This window comes from Eutrigla gurnardus (assembly GCF_963514095.1).
Source record: "Eutrigla gurnardus genome assembly, chromosome: 14".
Classification (NCBI taxonomy): Eukaryota; Metazoa; Chordata; class Actinopteri; order Perciformes; family Triglidae; genus Eutrigla; species Eutrigla gurnardus.
This window is the reverse complement of record NC_139937.1, coordinates 4,480,566-4,506,488: the sequence shown is the minus strand read 5'-3', so window position 1 is coordinate 4,506,488 and position 25,923 is coordinate 4,480,566. Positions and strand designations below refer to the sequence as shown.

General features: G+C 43.9%; 2 protein-coding genes across 6 annotated transcripts; one reads left to right on the top strand and one right to left on the bottom strand.

The window, feature by feature from the left end:
* Positions 1–789: 789 nt before the first annotated feature.
* On the bottom strand, positions 790–14,058 carry virma (vir like m6A methyltransferase associated). Of its 2 annotated transcripts, none has more exons than XM_084026014.1 (27): positions 13,967–14,058; positions 13,380–13,492; positions 12,081–12,167; positions 11,149–11,197; positions 10,904–11,066; positions 10,676–10,795; positions 9,641–9,874; positions 8,363–9,093; positions 7,981–8,118; positions 7,672–7,898; positions 7,042–7,569; positions 6,793–6,947; positions 6,612–6,694; positions 5,971–6,064; positions 5,298–5,686; positions 5,035–5,190; positions 4,719–4,954; positions 4,389–4,638; positions 4,079–4,296; positions 3,818–3,950; positions 3,448–3,588; positions 3,207–3,361; positions 2,847–2,943; positions 2,211–2,374; positions 1,745–2,094; positions 1,286–1,432; positions 790–1,170 (listed from the first exon to the last, which is right to left on the bottom strand). In XM_084026014.1, exons 1-27 carry the CDS (start codon positions 14,027–14,029, stop codon positions 965–967), a joined length of 5,427 nt encoding a protein of 1,808 aa, XP_083882140.1. In that variant the 5' UTR covers positions 14,030–14,058; the 3' UTR covers positions 790–964. The 2 variants fall into 2 exon arrangements, with proteins under 2 accessions (XP_083882140.1, XP_083882141.1); XM_084026015.1 differs by having other exon boundaries at positions 9,665–9,874.
* A 916-nt stretch (positions 14,059–14,974) lies between these two features.
* Positions 14,975–24,963, top strand: esrp1 (epithelial splicing regulatory protein 1). Of its 4 annotated transcripts, none has more exons than XM_084026367.1 (16): positions 14,975–15,273; positions 15,680–15,847; positions 15,970–16,086; positions 16,444–16,555; positions 16,960–17,103; positions 17,617–17,671; positions 17,766–17,876; positions 17,977–18,109; positions 18,219–18,261; positions 18,721–19,040; positions 19,802–20,026; positions 20,119–20,359; positions 21,572–21,752; positions 22,724–22,865; positions 23,363–23,452; positions 24,786–24,963. In XM_084026367.1, exons 1-16 carry the CDS (start codon positions 15,142–15,144, stop codon positions 24,918–24,920), a joined length of 2,349 nt encoding a protein of 782 aa, XP_083882493.1. In that variant the 5' UTR covers positions 14,975–15,141; the 3' UTR covers positions 24,921–24,963. The 4 variants fall into 4 exon arrangements, with proteins under 4 accessions (XP_083882493.1, XP_083882492.1, XP_083882494.1 ...); XM_084026366.1 differs by having other exon boundaries at positions 20,119–20,371; XM_084026369.1 differs by having other exon boundaries at positions 14,976–15,273; positions 20,119–20,371; positions 23,363–23,485.
* The last annotated feature ends 960 nt before the right edge of the window (positions 24,964–25,923 follow it).

Sequence of the window (25,923 nt, the reverse complement as noted above, 5' to 3'; positions counted from 1 at the left end):
AGACTAGAGGACGGCATGTAGCACTAACGATATAATCTGTGACATTAGTGTGGTTACCTGAATATTTGTCTGTTGCAGTTGGCAAAGGCATGTATTTTGGGTTCAAATTGTATTGCACTATTAAAAAAAACCTAGTCTTTTTCTAAATGGCCATCTTGGGCTGTAATTAGCAACAGTTAACGATGATCATTTATCATATCTTAATGGAATATCATGATACACAATTATGTAGTCTAAATTGGAAATGTGAACCTATTAATTTCTCAGAAAATCTGACTAAAATGCTGCTTATGGGAATCCTCCAGTATAGTAAAATCAAACAAGTGTCTTAACATGATCACTCTTTATTTGTGTGCATGCATGTAAACAGGGTTTAGCTGGACACTAGAAACACTAGAAACTGTGCATTTTGCACCCAATATCTTAATTCAATGTACTTCTATGCAAAAATAGACTTTACCATGTAGTTATTTCATATAGACTACTTATTTATTGAACCACAAGAAAACATGCTATACCGTGATATATATTGTTGGATATGAAATGATCTACTTTGGCCCAGCCCTAGCTGTACTGTCTTTTTAAACTAAATTCTTGTCATGCACCTTGAAGAACCTTCAGTATGGTGTAGTTTTGTCCCTTTAGAGAGGTTCATTTGTTCCAGTTTAACTTTTAAAGCATGCTACTGGTAAAAAGTGCTCCGAGGAATGCTTGTTTCACAGATAATCACAGTCTTTGTCTGCATCAGTTCATTATTTCATCTGGTGTTTGCTGAAAAACAGTGTAAGCTCAGTTACTATGACCTTTATTCTCCAAATACAACTCAAGATAACAAACATAAAACATCCACACAGTCTGTACGTCATCGCGTCATCATCCCACCACGTTTCCATGGAGACAGTATATATGATACTGATTGGTCCACATGTTGCCACGAAAGGCTGTAGTCAATGCCCAGGTGAATTTACCTGGTGAAGGAGCGAACATGCCTGCCCCTCCCACCTCCACTTCCTCCCCCACCACTGAATTTGCTCCCCTGAGATCCTCTCCCCCCTCCTCCACCTCCTCCTCCAGCGCCGCCGCCGCCACCTCCTCCCCCGCTAAGCCACGTCAGTCCAGCGCCTCCTCTTCCCCGCGGGGCTCGGTCCCGTGGAGCCAGCCGATATGGACCTGGCAAATGAAGATGGAGGGAGAAGGAAACAAAAGCACCACATTTTATGTTCAGGATTCAGAAATTCAAAGTCGAAAATCAAGTAAAAAGTGTGTTTGGGTCCACGCTTCTTACTTGCTGGGGGTTGTCTAGAGGGCAGCGGCCCACGTGTGAAGTTGCTTTGTCCTCCGCGGGGTTCACTGTAGGTTCCTCTGTGGGTGACAGCTGGAACTTGGCCACTCCATGATGAACCACGGCCTCCTTCTCTGCGAGTGTAGTTACCTACAGAACCCAAACAAGAGGATTTACCTCCCTCCCCTGGCCAAAAAGTGGCTCTGCACTGCAGTATGCCCAAATTCACGACATTCGGTGATACTGATGGTTTGAAGAAAAAAATATTTACTCAAGGTTCCCTAACTGACGAGGAGTCTGAAGGTGTAAATTATTAGATTGGTGTCTCTGTATATGAAAGTGTCTGCCATCAGAAGTAATAAATGCAAATCCACTTATGATTTTACTATTTTTAAGGAGGACTTGGTTAAGTAGGAACATTTGGAAAAAGTGCCCAGTGTCACTAGGATTGTGCGTACTTACCAGACAGCAGTACACCTTTAGGTTGTGGTGGAGTGAAAAAGCGAGTCTGGCTGTGGAAGGTGCCTCTGCCTCGGTTGCCAGTGAACAGTCCTCTGGTAGGGGGTTTGGGGGAGCTCTTCGGGGGTCGTTTAGGAGGTAAAAGTCCAAGAGGGGTGGTAATGTCTTTAAACTCCGCCGCCACAAAGTCGTCGACATGCATACTGGGAGGACGAGAGGTGTTCTGTTTGCGCTGGCGGAAGATATCATGGGGTCGGTTGAGATTCTGTCCAAACCCTCCTCGACCTCCACGGCCGCGAGGAGCAGCCATGATGTGGGCTCTCTTAGCAGGTTCAATGTAGTCTGATTTACCGCTGCAGAAACGAGCATGAGATGACATTCAGTCGGTTGATTAAAAACAATAATCAAGATATTAGTTCCCTGTAAAGGATACAAAATTAATGTGAAAAAAAGCAACCAAAGACTGTACCTTGTAATGAACGTCTCATGCTTATGTTTGCCGAGTCGGAAGCCTTTTGGAGCCTTACTGTCACCAGGAGAGGAGGGCTCAGACATGAAGGAGCGCTCCAGCTCTGCCTTCAGGTCCAGTTCTGGACAACACTCCTGGGCCAGACCAACCAGATCCACCTTCACCTGCCACACAGACAGAGCAATCACAGACACCGTCCACCCACGTAAAGACTGACTCAGGGCTTAATAACCGTCAGTGATCATGTGTCATTAGGTGTAATAATAATGTTTCAGCATTTCATGGGCATGTAAGTCATAATCAAAATCCATTTAAAGTATATAAGTTTATAAATTACATAGCAGTCAAGTAGTAAAAACACTTTACATAAACATATCCATAGTGTATCAGTGTCTAATATTCTGACAAATTTCTGGTTTAAACCAGTTTTCCCACAGTGTACTACTATGTTTGCCTTAGTGCTGAGACTACAGTAATGCAGAGTTTTTATTATTATTTGAAGAGTATAACGTTCTTGCTTCCGGTATTTTGACCAATTACTGCAATAAAAAGAGAATAAGAAAACGGAGAAAACGGATCTGGATTCTCGTTTTTTGCGATAGTGTCTTGAAAGGACACGTACACAAACACACTTACCATATCAAGATCTGCTTCGATGTCATCCGTTTGGAAGGGAGAGAACCACAGAGTCTTCAGCTGCTCATCCAGAGCTTCTGACAGAATGAACACCGTCCTAAAGATAACATTGCACAGAGGGATGATATATATTTATCATCCCATCCAGTTGTTTCCTCTCACTTGCCACAAAAGTGATGCACAAAGTCTATTTAAGTATATTACCTGTAGTTCTTATTTCATCATTTTTCTTATGAATATCTGATAATCGTTCTGTCATTTTAAATGGTACATTTCCCTGACTGGGATGGTAACTACCCCCCTGTTACTGATGACTGAATTTAGACAGAGGAAGAAAAAAATCCTGATCCGGGGCTGTACCTGTGATTAAACTGGGCCCCGAGCATCTCCGGTGCTGGCAGAGTGGGCTCAGTGTCAAGTGCAGGAGGCGTGTCCGTGGCCGTCTCCAGTGTCTGCCTCAGAACAATCACAGTCTCCAACATCGTCTCCAGTGAATCATCTTCCTTACATAGCGTCTAAAGACAGTGTTTAAGAGTTAGTCTGTGCCAGGGCAACAGCACCCTTACTTTACAAAAACGATATATATGTTTATAATTCATACCGTGATCTGTTTCTCTAAAGTAGGGAGCGGGTGAGACTCTGACTCCTCCCACTGCAGTAGAGCTTTCATCTCAGAGCCTGACAGCAACCGTGGATGAGGGAAGGCAGCTTCCTCGCCAGACCCCTGGGCCTCATCCACACACTGCATTAGGACACAGAGAGATCCAACAATAGAAACCAACCATTACACACAATGTGCAACTTTGCAAGAGCTGCAAAGTCTTGCACAATTGGTAATTTAGATGGAGCCGCCACATGCCTAGGAATTCATACGTAAAGCACTTTGAAGACTTGAAGAATCAGCCACTGCAAACGCCAAAGTTATAATTATTTCCAACAAGCGTATCAGAAAAAATAAAACCAATACTGACCATTGTTTCAGTGTTGAGGATCTGTCTGAGGAAGTCAAGCAGAGCTGACAGCAGATCTGCTGAGTCCTTGTTGAAGGCAAACACCAATCTCTTTAACAGTGAGCTTAGACCAGCACCACACTTCTTCAGAGCTCTGAAACAAAGTTCAAGTGAAATCAAAGCGCTGTTTGACAAAGAAAATGAGCCATACCTGGCAGAAAGAGATTATAAAAAGGAGTCCGTGGTAATGCCAAGAAACAAGAAAAAAGCATCGCCACTTACACTTTGAGGTGGTAGAGTCCGTAGTCATGCTCGGTGAGGAATGTCAAAGTCCTGATACAGGTTAGGAGGAGTGGGACACTGCTGTCTGAATTCCCCAAAACATCCAACACAGAACTGCACACTGATGAAATCATATCTCGCCCTGGAAGTGCATTAGCCAGCTGCTCAACCTCTGACATGCAGCTTTCGCCAGGTGGAGAAACCACCAAAGAAATGTCCTGGTGGAGATGGAGATTCAGATTTCTTAGGCTTCGTCTTTTCCCTGTAAGAACTTGTTTACATAGGTCACTTGCATTCATGTTCCACTTACCTGGTCACACAGTGACTGTAATATTGTCCCCACTAGTTCACTGCATTGCTGCTGCTGTATGGAGTGGTCGGTTGGAGGAACCAACAGAGACAGAAGCGATGGGAACAGATCGGCCAGTTGTTCCTCTCCAGACACAGACCCGGACAGGAGGTGCAGTGTTGCACTCTTACAAGCTTTCTGCGACACCAGAGCATCCATCAACGACAGCAGACGCAAGACCTGGCCCCAGCACACGCTTTTCCCCTCCACCCTGCAGTCAGAACATGGCATCCACTTACAATACAATCCACAGCATAAAAACAAACCACTGATGGTGTATTTTTCACTCACGGCTGCAGCTCCTCCGACAGCAGCTCCAGCACGGCCTTCATGATGAGCGTTGCGGTGGGGGAAGACAGGTCTGCCAGTTGAACACACATTCTCCTCAGCATGGCCAGCAGAGGAGGGCAGCTGGTGGCACACACACACCTCAATGCCTCTGAAAGCAACTTCCACTGCGCCCGGATGTGCATGCTCCACAGCTTCCTGGTGTTTAAGGCTATAGCCACATCTTGGACTGATATCACCTGCAGAGCCAATGGTCTATTAATATAAACTTTTTTGAAATCAACAGAAGTTAAAAGGCCAGTAGGATAAAGTCAGTTACCTGGGTGCTCTGCATTGGCAGTGGAAGAGGCAGGAGCTCAGACAGCAACGTCAAACCAGAGAACACACCTTCAGGAGCTTTCATCAATGAGCCCAAAACCTCCTTTAGCATCAGAGACCACGTGTTACTGGCCAGAGTCTCTTCAGTATGGGTCACCTGCAACAAAATGCATAAATTGACTGAGAATAATGACACGAATAACACTTTCTGCAAGATATTTCTTGGCTAAATAAATACGCCTATACTCTTGCTCATTTACACACCTCTTCATTAACACCCTGCGTGAAGGTGAGCAGGACGTCCACGATGAGCGCCTGCACCCTCGTCTCCTCTCCGTCCAGACGTCCCGACGCAGGGATGGAGCACACTATCATGTGGAGCGTCACCAACACACTGGCCACGCGAGTGTCCCTGAATTGAAAAGCTCCCCCGCGTAAAAGCTCCATCAGCATGGTGCGCAGCAACCGCAGTGTGCTGATGCATATACTGAGGATCATGCAGCGCTGCGGCGTGGGGCCCATGTGTCCATGCACGCGCCATGGCTGCAGCAACATGCCGCACAGCTTCTGGAAGACACGCACACACATATCTAGACCCTCGCCGGAGAACAGCTGGACCCCTGCGAGACTCCACTTAAGATCCCTCTGCTGACCTGCAGAAAGGAGGAAGACAGTGAAAAAAGTGTGTCCACCTTCAGCAACATCAACACCTGTGTCTTCTGTAACTGTTGTAGCCAACATCAAGGATTATGGTTTTAAATCTTAAAAATGCTCTGTGGAGTTTTGACCCCTAGTAAATACAGGAAAGAGGAGGTCAGCAAGCTTGTTGTATGAATGTAAACCAATTACAAAGACCTTCAAGTAGAAAGAAGACATGATGTCCTTGAAGTCTTTTTATTAACTGGACTATTACAGAAATCATGTTGGGCGTCTTTACCCTCGACAGCAGCTGGGGGGCAGGCAATGTGACAAAGGACCCTGAGAGCAGTTACTAGTCCACTTCCCTCCAGAGTCAACACATTCTCCAGATTCTGAAATCAAGAGAAGACATACATTTAAAATGACATCTAGGTTTGTCATTTGCATACAGATAGACAAAAGGAAAATGTTTGAGCAGAATTGAGACGTTGAAGCTCTGCATTCCAAGGAGATGTACTGTATTTTGATGGCTCTAATGTACTAAATTAAATGAAAACATGAGTTGAGTCAGACTTAAAAGTATACTTCTTGACAGTTTATTTGTTGATAAAGTTTTGCTATAAGTGGCGGCTACATTGTACTGTTTTCCTCTCTATAAATCTTGATTAAATAAAATATTATGTAACTATTATATTATGTTCCTGCAGGTTATGGTAGGATCAGAGACCTTGATTCCTCCACTAAAATAGTGAATGACAAATCATTGGCAGCCACCCAGATACTGAAGAGTTTTATCACTCAGTGAATAAGACATAGGAGTTATTAAGACTGTCTGCAGGTAATGTACAGAGATGAAAGCTCACACAGTTAAGGAAAATTAAAATCTGGTGAAATCCTGCTTTACTTCAGCAGTAGGTTTATTGAGGGAGAGGTCTGTACCTGTTTGATGTAGTCTATGAGTGTGGGAATGCTGCCGATCTCAAAACGAAGTTTTTCCAGAGGCTCCAGCCATTTGCTAAGCTCTGAAGTACAAAGAACAAAAGATTAAAAATAAAAAACACTCACACAAAGAGGTGTCGCATACGGCATGATGCTTTAATGCAACCTTGGTCATATTTACCCTGTAACTTGGCATTGGTGTCATCAGCCTTGGCTATGGTGAGTAGGGGGACAGCATATTGTTCCATCATCCGCAGTTCATTAGAGCTCTGCACTACCAGCAACACCAGCATACAGGCATAGTTATACGTCACTGCTTTGCGAGCTTTGGCCTCACTTAAAAAAAAAAAAATTGAAATCAGTCGCTGCACAGGTAGCTGAAATAAAATCATGTCATACAGAAAGAGACACAAGGAGAAGACAGCTGTACCCCTGTCCGTCCTTGCTGTGGTGCTGGAGCAGGGTGACCAAACACGACATGTTGTTCTCCAGGCTGAGAATGTGGGCCACAGCACTGCGACCAGTCTGTGTGAAGGTCATCAGGTAGAGCGCATGGAGCATGCCGAGTACCTCTGCACTGTCACCTTCCTCCAGCCCAGCTCCTCCTTCTCCACCGGCGGCCACATAGCTCATGAGCTCCGACACATTCTGCAGAGCATGCAGCGCCTGCATTAGCCACACGCCGAAGCCCTCTTCACCGAAGCCTGGCCCTGAGGCACATCCCTCTCCCCCTGTAAAGGTGGTCTCCTCACTCTCAGCATCTGCCATCGATGCCAGGAGACGCAACAGCAGGTTGGTGGGAGAGGGCTGGGCCAGAAGGAAGAGCAGCCCTGACTGGGTGAGCGACAGGAAGCGTAGGATCTCTCGAACAGCTTGGGTGACGCCTAAGTGACCCGCCGCTGCAGCCGCTGACAACACTGCTGCCGTGCTCTCCAGGAAATGACATGCATGCATATACCTGAGGAAGGAGAAATGCATTATTACAAATCCAATCAAGGAGTACCAACTACATTCAACGTTGTAACTGCAGGTTTGAAGTCATACGTGTTTGAATGTATACCTATACAGTGTTGGGTATGGGTCGTCCCTTTCCTGTGGTCCCGTTATTCTAGCAGTAGTAGGAAAGGCTTTCCCAGGTGGCTGCACCATGCAGTAAGGGGCTGTCTCTAGCAGGTGATGTAATTCTTCCAAGACCGCTGCTAACCTATCAAGCTCTGCCTCGCTCACGGGGGAGGAACCTAGCGATGGTTCCTCCTCCATGGGGCTCTCAGTATCCTCCATCTCCTCCTGAGAATGACAGTCAGACGTGATCACCATGAAAATGATATCAGTGTCTTTGAAGTGTGTGAGAAAGAGTGTGTGTGTCTACCTGCTGTCGTTCACACCATGCGGCTGCTGCACGCTGCAGGTCGACCAGTACCTCATACATGTGGCTCTTCTGTAATATGGCGTTGCCAGCTGTTATGACCCTGACTGTTTCTTCACGCAGGAACAGCTGGACTAAATGCTATAAAAAGGAAATACCGGTTAGTTTCAGATATTAATCGAAAAAATTGTGTCACATCGGTTCAATGTGTGGACCTGCATTGTGTTGTATTTAAAGATCACCTCCCACTTAGAATAGTAGGCTAGGTTCCATTTTTTTAAACAAAAATAGAAGATAAATCATTTTCAGTGTATTCTTATTCTCTATAGCTGGCATTCCTTCAAAATAAATCTAAAAGAAAATATGTACACTCTGTGATTCTAACCTGATAGCCGCTCTTCTCCGACTCTTCTGCATGTAGGAAAGCCTCTGCACCAGCAGGAGTGCTGGTCAGAGCACCCAGAGCTCTCAGGATACTCAGCTTGAGTGTGGATGAGACATGGTCTGCTTGGACCAACCCCAGCAGCACACTCAAGGCCCCTTCACGCAGCAGCACTGACAGGCCCTGTGGGCACTCCGCAAGTTGTGATGCCAGCTTGGCACCGGCCTTCAATTGTCTGAGGTTAAGAGCAATGGGTTGTGTGAGAGCAATCTCCATATTCAGAGCTTGGAGTGCCCATTGGACTAAAACACTAACAGGTTCCTCCATCTCGCCCTCTCCTTGTTTGATTAAATGTGCAAACCCTTTGGCCAGTAGTGCAGGTGCCTGTTCCAGAGCAGTGACCCAGTGGGCATCTCTGTCATCTCCAATACTAGCAAGTAGCTCTTTAAGCTGGGCAACAGCCTCAGCCTCCTCTCCACCTGCTGGCCCTTCTGTTCCACCAGGGTCCCTGGGCTCCTCTACACTGGCCTTCTCAAACTGGGTATCAAAGCGGGTCTTGTATGGAGGGGTGAAGTAGAGCAGGGGTCTGAGTTCTCTCTCATATGGGTCATACTGGACAGGGGGGACCGATGCCAGGTCCTCTGGAGTGTAGTCCATGTCAAAGGTGGGCAACTTGAAGCTTCCATTATCCAGATCATCCTCATCGCTGGAAATCTGCTCATAGCCATCGTCACCTGAAAGGGTGGGAAAGATGAAAAAGAGAGGGGGAAAGTGACAAAAGTGAATCTATTATGAACAGGATTCGTACATCCTTCAACCAATCATAAAATATATGTGTAAAAACTAATGAAAGTGGGGAGGCCAGCGACTACTACATATTCCCTTGCTCATTCACAACGTCATACAAACCTACTCACACGCGGCGGCATCACTCCAAACATGCTGGGTTAGTTTGACATGCAGGATGTCACGACAGCACACGCAGCCACGGCTTTCAGGTCGTGTGAGTTAGCCCTACACATGGCAGCTTATGACTGTTGATCATAAGACTTCAGAATAGCCCGGGGGTGGGCCAGCTGAGAGTTGTGGAGCACCCAGCCATTGTAGATGAACGCAGCATGCCAGAGCACACACTCTCTCCAACTGTCACTCATTCCCAAATGGACCCTGCTCCTGTGGCCCCAGGGGGAGTCTGAGGAGTTTGCAGTACCAAGGGGGTTCAGGGCCGGGCATCCATTTGGGATTGCACACTATCCTACTCTCACAAAATAACTCCCCTACCTTCCTCCATCTCCTCTTCCTCACCCTCATCTTCCTCCTCTTCTTCGTCATCTTCCAGAACACTGCCCTCGGTCCTTGCATCTTCTTCCTCCTCTTGCTCCTCCTCTTCCTCCTCGTCGCCTTCTTCTTGTTCAGCGTCTGAGTACGTTTCATCAGCAGGCAGCGATCTTTCCGGCGACACAGCCTCCAGGTAGTCGTCACGGCCCTCTGACGGCTCATCTTTGACCACGCCCACTGCAAATGTCACAAGAGAGGCCAGAAGGCATACAGTTCATCTCATTTCACCACAGGCCACAACCGAACATGCAAACTATATATGATCTGTATAAGTAGAGGCCTAGAAAAACAAACTAAGAATCACACCGGTGCTTTAACACAATGCTTATAAATGAATGATAGCCTTTGTCTAAAGAATAACACTTGGTTTTCACACCTGACAGGCAGCCACGTTTACATTAATTTCAGTACATTGTGATTATCAGCAAGCAGAGACTTGCTTGGGAAATGTAACGTAACACAGTGAACGTTGTGTACCCTTTACCTGTACAAGAACACTTCACCTTTTCAAATACACACACAACCATGTACTGAAATAAATTGAAACATTTGCCAACTGACTAATTAGGAAACATTTGATTAAAAACAAATAACCTTGGTTTGAAACTTTAATCAGTTCAGACAAAATTGAAGCAAATGTGCTGAGACATGCAAAAACGTACTCCCATATATGATTATATGGTGCTAGTTGTTCAGTTGAGTTGGCATCTGCTGTAAATGCATAAATGTAACTGATGGTGAAAACACTGAATTCTACTTTGAAACTGATAAAGAAACTGCCAGGTGACTAATTTGCTAAATTCTCAAGATATCACTTTATTTTGATCCAGGAAAACAGCGGATACAACTTTTGATTATGATAATATCAACCAGGCAGACGCTTCAACAATACGCAGTGTCTCTGTTACTGATGATGAATCAGTACATTGAATGTGGTAGATATAATGTGATAGCACTGAAAGCATGTGTAGTTCTCACCTGTCACTTGGACCTGCTCTTCATCATCATCATCCGGGGGCGGAGGCCCAGGTGGAGTGCGAGGCCCTCTGGGTGCTGGTCTAGGTGGGCTTCCATTGAACTGGTCATCTTTTTCCCACTCTATAAAAAATAAACAACAATAACAAGTAAATCGGGGGAATGCTTATTGCATGCTTCAGTTTCAGGAAGTGGGTGTGACGTATGATGATGACTATTGATGATGCGCACCTTGTTTAACGATCCGCTTGGGCCCGCTTGGCTGTTGGGGGGGTGGGGGTGGAGGAGGAGGGGGTGAGGCTTGGTCATGTCCATGTGAGCGCTCTGCTGTCCCGTACACTGCTATAGTCAGACTGGTGTACCAGCCACGCAGCACCAGGCCGTCTGTGTTCACCTGCATGCACAAAGCCATTATTAGTTATTCACGAATCAACAGAACAGAAATAAAGATTAGATTGTTTGTGACAACCACTGACCTTTCCACTGGGTCTGAAGACGATGGACTTGTTCTCATCATATTCCAGACTGAGAGCAGAAAGCAACACAGGGAAGATTAAAAGACTAGTGCAAAATATGCCAATGCTGAACGATTCTTAAACTTGTGTTTACCATTCATGCTATTTTATAAGGGTGTACTTTCATTATTATGCTATTATATCATCAATAAATCAGTGGCATAAAATTCTTAAAATGACAATAATATTGTTTATCACAATTATTTCTCATTTTGTTGGAAGGTACATTGTGTGAGAGGCCTAGGAGCTACTGTGTTGTCGTTCAAAACACACACATACTGTCACATTTTGTCTCAGAAAAAGACAAAATGCCAGCAAAAAACTCATCTTGTAACAAACAGAAGAAAACTGCATTATCATGGTTATGATCAGTTGACAAAGTATTCTTGTCTAAAAATGTTTCTGTCAAGTTTGTTTTTGACATTTGGATGGAACTTAAATTAGCAATCAAACAGGTTAAAAAAACTTTCCCAGGAGAGATAATAATAACTTGGGCGTGTCAAATTTAACTCTGACACAATAGACGCTTCAATACAAGTTGACACGGATGCTACTGCGCACACCTCAGTTATTATGAGGGTAGAATAAAAATGTTGGACGCTATTAATCTATTCCACCAGGACCTCTTAAGGCTTTTTTTAGTCACCTTCAGCTACTTTGTGGGTGGGGTTGCGTTTCTGGAGAGACCAGTCAGCCAGAGTAGGAACAAAGAGACTTGAATATGGGTGGGTGCAGGTGTACACACACACCCACCCAAGACTGGTTCTACAGGTAAGACAGACTTCTGCATCTTAAGCACTTTTGAGATTTGACCAGGAAATACAGAAACAGAGGAGAGCCTGGGACTTCTACAGAAACAAAACAAAAAGGGGGAATGTGAAAATCATTGAGACCTTCCCAGTCTGTGAAACGTGGGGTTGTTGGGTTTGGTGGCATTATTGAAGAACAGCTCCAACTGGAAGGCATGAGGTGAAGTCTCCCTGGTAACACAGAAATGCACACACATTATTGTGGCAGTCAGGGCTTAGTCTCCTTCTATCCATAAGGCTTGATTGAGTATTTGGTTATAAATCAACATAAGAGTCAGCGACCCTTATACAAATATAGACTCAGTTGCCACTTTATTGGGAACAGCTGTAAAATCTATTGTCTAGTGGGTATTTGTTGACACTGTTGGAATTGTTAAAATTACATTATACATTTATTATCGCGGTCCCATGGGTGTTGCTGTACTGCATTGCATTATATTGAGAGCTTACTTGCATGAGATGGGGCAGAAAATGATCATCAATAACTATGACATCAGTGCTAAACAATACACATGATTAACACCTCTATGACAGTGTCAACATAAACCTGAATATTATATATAAGCATCATGGAATCAAGTAGATGTTATGGCAGAAAGGTTGTATTGGAATGCATTAGATTGTGCAGATTTTCCATACCATTTACTAACCCTGAACAAATGTACTTTATCCCTATGTTTATTAACACTGTGATATACAGTATATTTAAAACATATAAACCGGGAGAGGATTGTATCTATATGGCACACCTGCACAATATTGAGTCATAACCTACTCAGGTCTGTGCATCGTTGAGCACTGCACCCATTCATTCAGATAAATGACATCACACATGCCTAACGGGCTCAGTGGGAATCATGATCCACACAACAATGGAGCTCAGGTGGCAAACTACTTTCCTACCTGCATGCACAACCAGAAACACACACAGCTCAGGTATCTGTAGCAAACAAACATCGCCACATATAACAATCGCAATGAGGTTAAGGCTTTCCTGCAACAAGGGTGCACAACAAACTTCTCTCTCAGTACAATTCTGCTACCAGGAGTCAGAAGATCAATACAATAGCAGTACTCCTTTCCCCAGATTTAAATCCAACAAAGGTAGTACTGTAGTAACCATTTAGATGTGAGGTTATATGAGGCCAGGGAATGCTGTGATGAAGTCTCACATGAATAAATGGACTGTTAGTGGAAATACTGAAATGTATAATGAGACTTACATAGAATCTGTCATGTTATCAACACTCAATATGCTTAATGAACATTGTAACACATTTAAGGGAGGATTTGTTGCTTTTTGAACTAGGTGGACCCAATAATCTGGCAATTTACCGATTGTCAATGAATGATGAATGTTTATGAGTGCCAGATTGGTCTTACCCAAATGCTCTGCTGTCAGGTATGTTGCTGTGTGCTTTGATCCCAGGAGGAATGACCCGCACCTCTGTGATGAGCACCCCACAAGGAAACCGCACCACATCCACGTTGGTTAACTGAAGTACATTGAACATCATAATTAACAAAACACATTTACAATATCTTCACTAACCACGCCAACCAGTACTAATACTACAGACCAGAACAGTCCCTTTCGCAGAGGTAAACATGCTCAGTTTGAGACTTTAAAGTTAGCATTAGCCATTCAGCTAACTAGCAAACAAACCGCGCTAGGGTGCAAACGACAAAAGCTGCGTGGCATTCTCCGATCATTTAAATAAAATAGCGTTTAACCAACATATTTGATACGATTAGATGTGATGTACATTTAGACAAGGGAATCGAATCAGTGAAATGCAACGCTATCACAACAACCACGATACAACGGCTAATATTAGCCATGTTGACATCGTTAGCTTGGAAGTTTAGCATCGATGTCCAAAACTGCTGCATACAACGGGTTTGAGTATTGAATGCAGGCAGAGCTTAAGTGAAAATAGGAAAGGGTCGTAATGCGGGAGATACATTACCTCTGCACTCTGATGCTTGAACGTATCTATAAAGAGAAGCTCAGTGGAGGTGTCCCCCGCCATCGCTTTCTTGTGCTGCGTCGGGCCAAGGTTACACTTCCGGGTTAGTGCTAATACTTCCGGATCAACAACTGCACGAGCGCTCCGACATAAACAATTGTGCATAAGAAATAGATAAACATATTTTAAATCTTTAAAAAAACACATTTGTATCTAATAAATATTGTATCTAATAAACATTTGTATCTAATAAATAAGTTTGATAAATAAGTTTGTTATCAACACTATTATTAATATAATGTCTAAATGTAGCCTATTATTATTGCTTTATAAACTGTGTAACGGAAAATGGAAAAGCTATACGACCAATTGTAATAATATATAATATGAACATATAAATCATATAATATATTTAATTACAATAACCTTTGATGTTTCTCAATCAAGCGTGAAACGATAGTTGCAATCAGTGCATCATTTGCAAGTTAATCTAATTGTTCAGTTGTTCAAACAATACATTTTTAAATATGAACGAATTAATTAATTGATCATTATTGTTGTTTTTCTTGAAACACATGTATGTGTGTTTTCATTTTATTAAATTTTTTTTTATTTAAATGTGTTATATTTTTGTTGGGTGTCCTTTATGTCAGAATCAGAATTTATTTTTAAAGATAGCTTTATTGCCCAAGTTATATTTGACTATATATATATATATTCAATATATTTTAACCTTTCAATAAGACATTTATTTAAAAAAAAAAAAAGGCATGTACCCTAAACATTGACTCGTAAATTGTTATAAAATGAAATCTTTAAATTACTTAAATAATGAAAAGCATAATGTATTGAAATATACTAATATTTTTTTGCCCTGGGTGTCTGCCACGTCCTATTGAGTAAACCACCTGAAGGAGGGAGGGGGCAGGTAGAGGGTCACGTGGTCATACAGGTACTTGCACTACAAAAACGAGGAACCTTCAGCCATTACTCCGCGATGGTGACTGCGGGAGGCTTCACGTAAAATTTAACGCGCGACGAAACTTGGATTTACGGACCTCATCTTTCAAGAGTTTATCCTCTCGCCTATCTTCAGCCACTGTCTGTTAGCCCTACTTTTGCGCACATTAGATTAGTTGTGTTGCTGTTGTTTTTGGGGCTTTGTTTGTGTTCAGATGACGGCGCAGGTAGACTACCTGGTGGTGGTTTTCACCGCCACATCTGGCGCGAGCGGAGAGCTGCTGGGATCTGACGAGAAGGAGCTCGTGCACTTGGTTTGGCAGCTGGTGGATGTAAAGAACAAAAAGGTAAAAAAATAAAAAGTATTACAGGCAGTTATTGTTACTCTCAAATATGGTAATGTACTGGTAAATAAGGAGTGGGCAGGTAAACAACTCACATCGCAAAAATACTCAAATACAAACGACAGACATTTATAATAATATTATAATAGCGTTGTGACTCAGGTGAGTAAAATCTATGAGTTTAAAAGGCTCTGAAGTTATGCAGTGTAACGAGGACAAATATATTCTCCTTATGGTGTCTACAGATGTTTAAAAAGGCTCATGTTTTTGTTGTTGTTCTTTCGATAATATAAAAGTAAAAAAGGTAATTACAGTCACTTAATTCTATCGCATAAGCCTACAGCTTGTGAGTCTCGGTGTAGGCTTCTGTTTCAAGACTGACGTGTTTTTTTTCTCTTCTCTGAACCAGTTGGGCAAGGTGAATGAGCTCCTCATTAAGCCTGACCTCTCAGACTTGACAGACGAAAAAGAGGAGGAGGAGGAGGAGGATGTGGTGGAGGAGTGCGTGGAAGAGGAGAATAGATCCCGAGCTGAAAATGTTTCTACAGCCACAAGCCTTGAGATGGCATTAAACATGGTAATTAATAACCTAACTGAAGGCACTAGAAATTAGAGCAATTATTACTGCTGCCTCGATAGATTATACAAGTTTTAATTTATTTCCTAAATGTCTGACGCCTGTTTGTTTGGTTTTTGCAGTTTCATCTACAAGTGATGAACGAGGTGAACAGCGCGGGCGCAGGCACGTCAGTGTGTTTGTGTACAGATGGGCAGCTCCACATCCGCCAAGTGATTCATCCCGAGGCCGCGAGCAAGGTGAGCAGGCTGGGTGGGTGACTGGAGGGGTGAACGCCTCCCAGCCAGGGCGGGTGTTTCTTCAGTGCAAGCTTCAGCGCTCACACTGCCGCAAAGGGAGATGTTGTGTCAGGACGGTGTGCCTGGTCGCATTCAATACTACCGTGCTAAAACCTTCTAGCGACACACGCCCATTACACAAACTTGGGCACATGACACAACACGCGGGATTTGGTGAAATTCTCCCACACCTTAAACCTGTATAAAGTGTTGGATGATTCTGCCGGCCTGAGCAAACAGCTATATGATGGCAATAAAATGGCAGCTGTTGATGGGCCTCATGTTCACATCCGTTCATTTAATTCCTTCCTTCTCCAGAACATCCTGGTCCCAGACTGTTTCTACTCCTTCTTTGACCTTCGGAAAGAGTTGAAGAAGCACTTCCCCGCATCCGACCTCAAGGCTTTGAATGTACACATCATGGCAGAGTGTATCCTTTTAAATGTCTGATGCTGTTACATGTAATGCATTTAATGTTGGGCTGTATCCATGCGTTCAGCCTGATCTCTTGAGCATGTTTGTATCACATGAAACACGCATATTAGAAGTTTATAAGCCACGGGGTGTTGGCTGCAAGACTAGAGGTTTTGAAATGCAAATAGGGAAACAATGGCAGCACCTTACTAAGTGCTCAGTGAACGAATGTGTGTTCAGCCAACAGGACAAACTCCACACACCCACTGGAACAGGATGGCTCATATCTCAGAGGGTGTTTCTCCTGCTTGCCTCTGTTTTCGTGCCTTTTTTCCACCATCACACACCCTTTTGTTTTCTTTTTCTTTCTTTTTTTAATGACTGCTCCTTGTTTGCGTTCCTTGACTGCCTCCTCCTCAGCTCTTAGTATACCTGTTGACATGCCCGCCATGTGGGACCCCTCAGCCACACTGGATCCGGCAGTCACAATGCCTGCAGAAATAGCAGCACAGCATGTCCAGATTATGGGCAGCATTGTCCTTGCCCTGCTGTCCGAGCCGTTTAGTGAGTACCACACATATGATTTACACAAATGTGAAACATCACGGATTTGTCAGTCAGTTTGACATAATTGGCTACTGTGTGTTTACTAAGGACATTAGTATGTTAATAAAGGTAATTAGAGCTGAAACAGAAAATGAATCAGCAATTATTTTAATAATCCATGAATGTTTTTGTCATTTCTCACACAAAATGCGTGAATAATTATTTTATAGTCTCTGCTTCTCCAATGAAAGGACTTGCTGCTTTTTTGTCTTATATGAGAGTAAACATCTCTGGAATATGGCCTATTGGCTGGACAAAACAAGACATTTGAATAAGTCTGTCATTTCTGGCATATAATAATCAGCAGATTCACCTCTAATGGAATAAGACTTGCAGCCCTTAAGTAATGTTAATTTCTGTCATAGGAAACTCATTTTACCTTGAGATATTAGACTATTGTCATGTTGATTACAAAATGCTGTAGTTATGTGGTCTAATTTTAGAAACCTAACTATTGCTTTCTCATTACAGGCCACACTTTTTCGACCCAGGAGAGAGTGAACGAGAAGTTTGAGACTGGTACATGGTAAGTAAAGTTTGCTCAAGATAAATATCCTTTTTGTTCTCTGCCTCTGAAGTCCACTCCTGCGGTGTTAATATCTCCACGTGTTTGTGCGCAGCAGTAAGATGGAGAAAGTGTGCGACAACACCGTGATCCGAGCCAGAGGGTTGCCATGGCAGTCTTCTGACCAGGATATCGCTCGATTCTTCAGAGGACTCAACATTGCCAAGTGTGTTGGAGCTATATATTCTCATTTATGGAGGGTTTGGTGTTGGATTGGCCAACAGGATGGTTAACATCTGTAACGTTGTGCATGTCGTGTTGTATAGAGGAGGAGCTGCATTGTGTCTCAATGCTCAGGGGAGGAGGAATGGGGAAGCTCTTGTTCGCTTCGTCAGCGAGGAACACCGAGACCTGGCGCTGCAGAGACACAAACACCACATGGGCAACAGATACATAGAGGTAACCGTCAGCCACACCACCTCAACCTAATCCAATCAACTGTTTATTTTACCCTCAGTCACCGCAGCTACACCCGTTGTGACAATAACTTGTTCCCTTCTAATGGCAGGTTTACAAAGCAACAGGAGAAGACTTCCTGAAGATAGCAGGAGGTGAGACGATGCCCATGTGTACTTTACAGTTCTTTACCTGTTTCAATATCGTGTGACCAAATTGTGTCCTGAAGCTCTTAGTTGGTGCTGCTTTGGTTTTAGGCTGAATTTCCTGTGAAAGAACCCACAATTCAATATTTTTAAAAGTATGAATAGAAATGCAACCAAAAGCCTTACTCTTTGATCCTGTGCATGTGTTTGTATTCATGTATTTAGAATATTGATTTGTAGGATCTGAACATATTCCAGCACCATTTAATGTTTATCAAGATTAAATGGAGACCATCAATCAAAAGCATGAAGGATATTTATTAATAAGAGGCAAAAAAAATGTAGGGCACACCATACCACCACAGAGTGCTGCACAAGAAAGTAAAAGTAAATGCTGTCAAATGATCACTTGTATTTGTATACTTGTGGTTAAATAGGTGTGTCTGTATACTTGTGTGTGTACGTCAGGTACTTCCAATGAGGTAGCCATGTTCCTGTCCCGCGAGGACCAGATCATCGTGCGGATGCGAGGTCTTCCCTTCACCGCCACACACGAGCAGGTGCTCACCTTCTTCAACCCGGTGGAGAGCCTCAAAGAGACGTGTCCGGTCAGCGGAGGGAAGGACGGCATCCTATTTGTTCGCTATCCCGACGGGCGTCCCACCGGCGATGCCTTCGTTTTATTTGCCTGTGAGGAACACGCCCAGTGTGCTCTGAGGAAACACAAGGAGATCCTGGGGAGAAGATACATTGAGCTGTTCAAAAGTACAGCAGCAGAGGTGCAACAGGTATGTCAGGGTGTCAAGGCTGCATGTGGGTGTGCTCCTCTGTGTTCTTGTGCAAAGTACATCGTGGTGTTAGTTCATTTGTAGCCTGTAGAAAATCCTCTACAGGAGTCTCTTTCTGTTAAATTAAGGTTTGTTCTTTCTTTTTATCCTCTTTTATTTCTGAGGGACACAAGAGGATTTTTAGGAATGATGTGTGCACAGTAGAGACTATGTGGGCGTGTTTGGTTTCTCCACAGTTAGTTGTCGGTATTAGTGGAGAAGGGCTTATGGGTGGGGAGCTGCATAGCAAGGTGGACCGTGTGTGTGTTTGCCTCCAAGTATTCTGTGAAAGTCTACTGGCCCTTTTGTAACTCTTCCTCGGTCTTTCTCCCTCGTTGTGAGATGATGATCACACGTGGACTAATTTTCTTATCTTGGCGGACTGATAAACTCGCCGTCCACAACCGTATCTATGCAGAGGCTTCCCCTCCTGCAGTTATGAGGAGTTTTATGGGTCCCTCCAGAAATGCAAACAAGCCAGCTCCTGACTGACATTTCAACAGTCGACGTGGACTTTTCTTTGTTGTACATGACTATGCTGCACTGACTCTTGATTTATGAATTTGAACTATTAATAGTGAGCATGTGTAATGGTGTTTGAGTGTATTATACGTATATATTTGTTTTTACTAATTATCTGGGAAAGGGGAGAGTCTTCCCTCAACTAGACTGCACCCTTGACTCTGTGTGTGTGTGTGTGTGTGTGTGTGTGTGTGTTTTAGGTGTTGAACCGGTACTCGTCGGCCCCTCTGATCCCAGTGGCCCCTGCCCCCTTAGTGTCGATGCTGCCCGCGGTGTCTCTCCTGCCCCCTCCTGGTAGTGTGAGGGACTGCCTGAGGCTGAGGGGGCTGCCATACACAGCGAGCATAGAGGACATCCTCACCTTCCTGGGCGAGTTTACACACGATATCAGACCACATGGCGTGCACATGGTCCTCAACCAGCAGGTACATGCAATAACCGCACTGACACGCCCATGGACTCTCGTGCTCTCCGACATCAAGCTGCAGAGTCCTTTCTGACATATTTCCATTTCCAGGCTCGTCCATCCGGGGACTGCTTCATCCAGATGACCTCGGCAGAGCGGGCTATTCAGGCCTCACAGCGGCTCCACAAGCACATCATGTCCAGCCAGCGCGCGGCCAACAGCCGCTACGTGGAGGTGTTCCCCTGCAGCACGGAGGAGATGGGCCTGGTGCTGATGGGAGGCTCGCTCTCACACACACATACACTTACACACAGCCGGAACAGGAGTGGGACAGGGCTCAGCCCACCGCCATGTAAGTCCAGACGTAAGTGCTGCTGGGAGCTGGGGGTGCTTCGGGACTGCAGGGTAGGTGGGCTCCTGCCGATGGGGGGCAGGGTTTCTGGGTTTTTCTCCAATCTAGTACTGTGTGAGGTAGGGGACATCTGATCTGACCAGGAGGATTCACAACTGTCTGCGTGTTGGTTTATGTGTGTGTTTGTGCGGTACCTCTTTGTAATTTAGTGTGATTAAGTAACCCGTCTGCATGCACTGAGAAACCTCATGTTAACTGGTTATTCTACCTTTTTCACCTGTGTTTACACATTCTGATTGAAGTTCGTCGTCTTCAGCGGCATGTGTGTTACTCATTCTTAATTTGACTACTTTACCACTGCTTGATCATCCAGATCTGACACGGTTGGAGTGTAAGCAAGACTGCGAGTCTATAATAAGTCCAAATGGCTTACGACTCTCCAGCCTTATCAGATTGGTAGTGGTGGTTGTGAGATTTAGCCTCAGCAGACTGGCGCACCTCAGGTGTGCGTGCGTGTGTGTGTGTCTCCTGTGCTTGTCCAATCAGTGGAGCTGTGGGAAAGGTGGGCAGAGCTGAGCGCTGGTGCGTAGAAATGTTCTTCGTGTCTGTAGTCCTTCAACATACATTCATACATGTGCACCACTAGTTCCAAAAAGAAGTCTAATGTTTGAGGATCATTTGGTGTGAAGTACAGAGAGTGAAAAGTGTAAAACGCGGGGGTTGAAGGGTAGACATGTGTGAGTGGCGGGGAGGTAATGGTGAGACAAAATTACATTTTTATGAATCTTGAGCAAAACATATTCGGTGGAGAGCAAGTCGCTGTTCCACACAAAAACAAAGCACGCCTGTAGCTACAAACATACTGTATGTTGGGGAGGGGGGTGTCCATGTGCCACTGAACAGCCTATTATTATTATTATTATTATTATTATTATTATTTCATAGGATTAGTTTTCTGCAGAATATAGCCACAACCACTTCTGGGATCCTGACATGGAAATGATTCTTTCATTATGCAAATATTGGCTATATAAAGGGCTCCATGCATTCATCACTTAGATAGGTGTCGGGTGCTAAATTAAAGGTGGTCATTGTTTGCACATTTGCATGAGCGCCTCTCTCAGAAACAAACAATGACCAGACTTCACCATCATCTCTGTTTCTGTGACTGCTTGTTTCATTTTAAGTATTTTTTTTCTCTCTCTCCTCCAGGTTTATCTCCTCCATCCTACTCCTTTGCACCCGCTCCACCCGTCATGTCTTCAGAGGCTGCTGCCGCTCTCTACCCTCCCATTGGACAGGTGTTGCTGGCCCCACGGCACCTGCCGCCAGGACACGCCTACTATCCCGCCTCAGCTCAGCTATACATGAACTACACAGCGTATTACCCGAGGTGAGCGGCAATGGTTACAGATGAACAGAGACACACATGCTGGCGTTCAAACTCTTTGTGTTACCATCTGATTCCTCGGCATCATTTTATCTTCATGTAAGATTCTAGTTCTCTCAGTTATCTCCAACCAGCCCTCAGATTATTCATGATAGGGTTTGTAAATATTTCATTGCTTTTGTATTTTTGCATGATTATATCAAAAATATTTTAGAATGTAGATTTTGTTTTGAAAATTACGATTAAAATTAAGATTTGATGGTGATGCTGATATATCATGATGATGACTTTCATTGCTTTGTGAGAGCTTCACATAACATTTTCAAATCAGACAAATGCAAATTCACTTTACATGGTAATCACACATAAAAAGAACCGGTTCAGGACTATTATAGAAATATGTGCTTTCGTTGCTGTACACCCAGCCTGTCGGCAGTGTTGACTTTGAGGCCGTGTGCTGCTGAGTAAGCGCAGTATAGTTTACATGTTGGATATTCTGACTCTATCTGTGTGCATAGGTATGTCGCGTGTATATTAGCGAGCTTTTTTTGTCACCGGGTTGCAATTTTCGGTTAAAATCAGACAAAGTTAAAAGCTGCTATCTGCAGTTAATTTGTCCTGCAATCGCACTCGTTAAATTAATGTTTATTTCCACCAGAAATCGGCTTACGGTGGAACATTAGGAGCCGTTTTGGTTCAAATGTGTCTCAGCAAGGAGAAAGGCCGGGACAAGGGTAGTTAATAACTGAACTCTATGGTATCAGGGATCTGGTAAACTTCTCCGACCTCTATTTCTCCCCAGTCAGCCCCGTCACTGAGAAAACATTTATAGACGACGCCCAAAGTTACTCCCAGTCTTGCGCTACGTATGTGCTTTGTTTGAGAAATGCGAACCTTTCAGATGATTTGGTTTGTTATTTTTAGATATTTTCATGATAACATTGTAAGATGTCTTCTCTCTTGTCTTCCTCCAGTCCACCTGGCTCACCTACCACAGTAGGTTTCTTCCCCTCCCCCTCCTCCCTCTCCTCCCCGGGGGGGTTGATGCGCATGCCAGGTCTGACCTACAACGGCAACGGAGTCAAAGACCTCATTAATGCGGTGCAGGGATACCAGGTAAGAGACGCGCCTCTACAAATGAACCAAATGTGATAATAACTCGTTCCTGATACAGTTCCCATACAAATGCTCTTCGCCTTCACACACCTCGCTGTAGGATCCAAGTGTTGTATTCAAATCTCCTTCTGTTGTGGGTGTGTATTGTCAGGCATCCACTGTGTTTGCCCAGAGGCTATCAAACTAGTTTATCCTGTCTGCTCTCCCTGTTCTGTCACACGTGAACTGCTGCTTGCTTAGACTTGAATCGGAGGAGCTGGAGTCTTATTTACACCTGGAAGAAAGTGAAGGATCTGACGGATATGATCGATAAGAGCTCATGCAAAACTAAGAGGCGAACATGGAGCGAGACTGTTGCAATATTTTCCTACAACTTAACAAACTCATCCTTCCCCCCGAGCTGCAGTTTCCAGGTCCACGTGGCCTTTAGGTTAGTTATGGTTGCTTGTGTCTCAGCCCCTTGTCTCTGTTATTCCTCCCCCTTCATCACACCACAGTACGCCCCAGAGGATGCTCTCATGCACGCCCATGGGCCTGTGCACGCTCACGACCCGGCCGGGACATTGCTTACGCAGCCCAAAGAATGGGTGTGTATTTAAGGTGTCTGAGGCAGGTGGCAGGTAAGGATTGGCTGAGGGCTGAGTGAGGGGGGTTTAGTTTAGACCGTGGTTGTAGCTGGCTTGGGGTTTCATACTGGTCGTCGGAGATTACCAGGCTCAACGTAACGGCCATCATTTCCTAGACAGGGAATTTCCCACTAACCACAAACAGCAGCAACAATGATTGGGATGAGTGGTCAGAGGAAATTTGGATTTTAATCAATCCTTGGGTTTTGTCTTTATTGGTTTTGCCTTTTTATGGCAGTGTGCTTCATCTCATACTACATCTCTGTCCTCTCAAGAAGTTATTTATGGGCTACAGCAATAGCTAAGGAGGCTAATTGACCGTTCATTAAACCCCATCTCTGAACAGTGATTGTCCAATCATAGCTTAGAAACCGTAACAAGGTACAGCAGGCATGTCAAACTTTGGGTTTCTCCATATTCCCAAACTCTCTAATAAAATCTCATGAGTTTGGATGGTAGCGTCCTTTAAAAAAAACAACCCTTTTTTCTAAAAACAAAGACAAAACAGTAAAAGTGTAAGGGGGAAGATAAAGACTGTGTTTATCTGCTCTAATGTGAGAGGAGAAGTTAACTACAACTCTCAGGGAGCATTCCGGAAAGAAACCTCTAAACACCAAGCTTAAAATGGTGATTAGCGCTGCTAATGGAGCGTGGAAGCTAAAGATTGCTGTTGAGAACAGATTTTATAGTCAGCCATTTTAATCGGTTAATTTTGGATTCTTCACCGTGGAAACGCAGCTGAAGTCTGATGCATATTGTAGTATTTTGAGTCTCCCACCATGCCAAAATGACAGCTCAGACATTATCTCTCAGAAATGAAGTTAGAACTAACTTACATTATCCCATTCCTCTGTTTAGCAGCATTGAGGATAATGCTGGATGGGGGAAAAAAATAAATAAATGGCAATACAGATGGAGAAAAACTCTTCACTTCCCAACCCTATTGTTTAAAGATTACTGTGAACTAAACTAATAATCTCTGATTTTCATTTAAATAAACGCCTGTTAGGCATTATCTACTGCTGACTAAGTAACACAATGGTGACTGTGCCTGTGGCCCACTGATAAAAAGTCTTCATTAGCAGTATTAACAATTATTTTCCGACAGTCACATGCTAATTGGGATTCGTGGAGTGAACGGTCAATTAGTGGTGTTGTAGTGAAATATTGGGGAGTCGCGGGTGCAGCCTTCAGGCGGCTGAGAAGGTGATGGGTGATGTCTGGTGCTGGTGTAAGGTCTCTTCCCTCTCCTCCATCTTCCTGACCCCAAACTTTCCTTCCTCTTCCCCTCCAGAGTCCCGTGGAGTCCATGTCTCTCCTGAGCAGCAGTCTGATTGGTCAGTCCAGCGGAGTTGATACTCCTCTCATGTCACTCCCGGCTCTCATGACCAAGCCGACAGGGCAGTACCTGGACCTGACCCTGCTGTAGGGTCACAAATACACAAAGGTCACGTGACAATTTGGTATATGTCTAGGTGTGTAATGTATTGTTAGGTTTTTAAAAATAGTCTTTTAGTTGTGTTATTTATATCTTTAAAAGCAGAAATTAATGTATTTTATACCAAAAATCACCATGTCCTTAGCCAAAATAGCAGTTTTTTGTCTTATATTGCACAATATGTATGCTAAAAGCTTTTAATGAGATTTTTTTTAACATTATGATATTATAACCACTATGATATATTTGCTAGCCAACCTAGAGAAGAATGACCTAGTAGCAACTGAGCTAAATCCTTTTCGTGAGCTTCTCTGTGAAGAGTGAAAGTGTGTGTGAGTGTGTTTTAGTGTGAAAGAGATGATGAAAATGAGTATTATGCATGGCTGTGTTGATGCGTCTTAATACTCCTGTACATCTGTTTATGCAATACATTTTATGTGTTTATATAAGTTTGATACAGTACACAGTGATTGTATTGGAAGCTTTAGTGCATGAAGAAGTTAGTAGTTAAACTTTAAGATGTTTACATAATGCCAAATATCAATGCACTGCTAATTAATAAGACTACTAATGAATTTAATAGCAGTATCTCTGAATAATAACATGTTTGTTACACTGTGAGTTTGTCAGATTGTCTGATCCCCGCATCAGGTTTCACTTACAAAAATGTGACATCTCACACTCACTAACCCCTCCCCTTCTTATGAACCCTATCTGTTTCCACGTTGTGTAATGCCAATGTTGTCTTGCCCTTTTGTTTTGGAAACACGTTCGAAAAGAGGACAGTCCCAGTTCTCTCACCACAGGGTTGCATTCTTCTGGAGGACTCATGTCGCCCGCTCTCATCTTACAGTGTGAACCCCAGGAGCTGGTTTCTAACAGATTTCATTACATGTTTTACTCAGACATGACCACAAAGATGCAGCGGTCCATCGCAGTTTCCTTGTTTTCTTTCCACCATACACAGATGTCGAGGGACGGGTCTCTTGTTGAC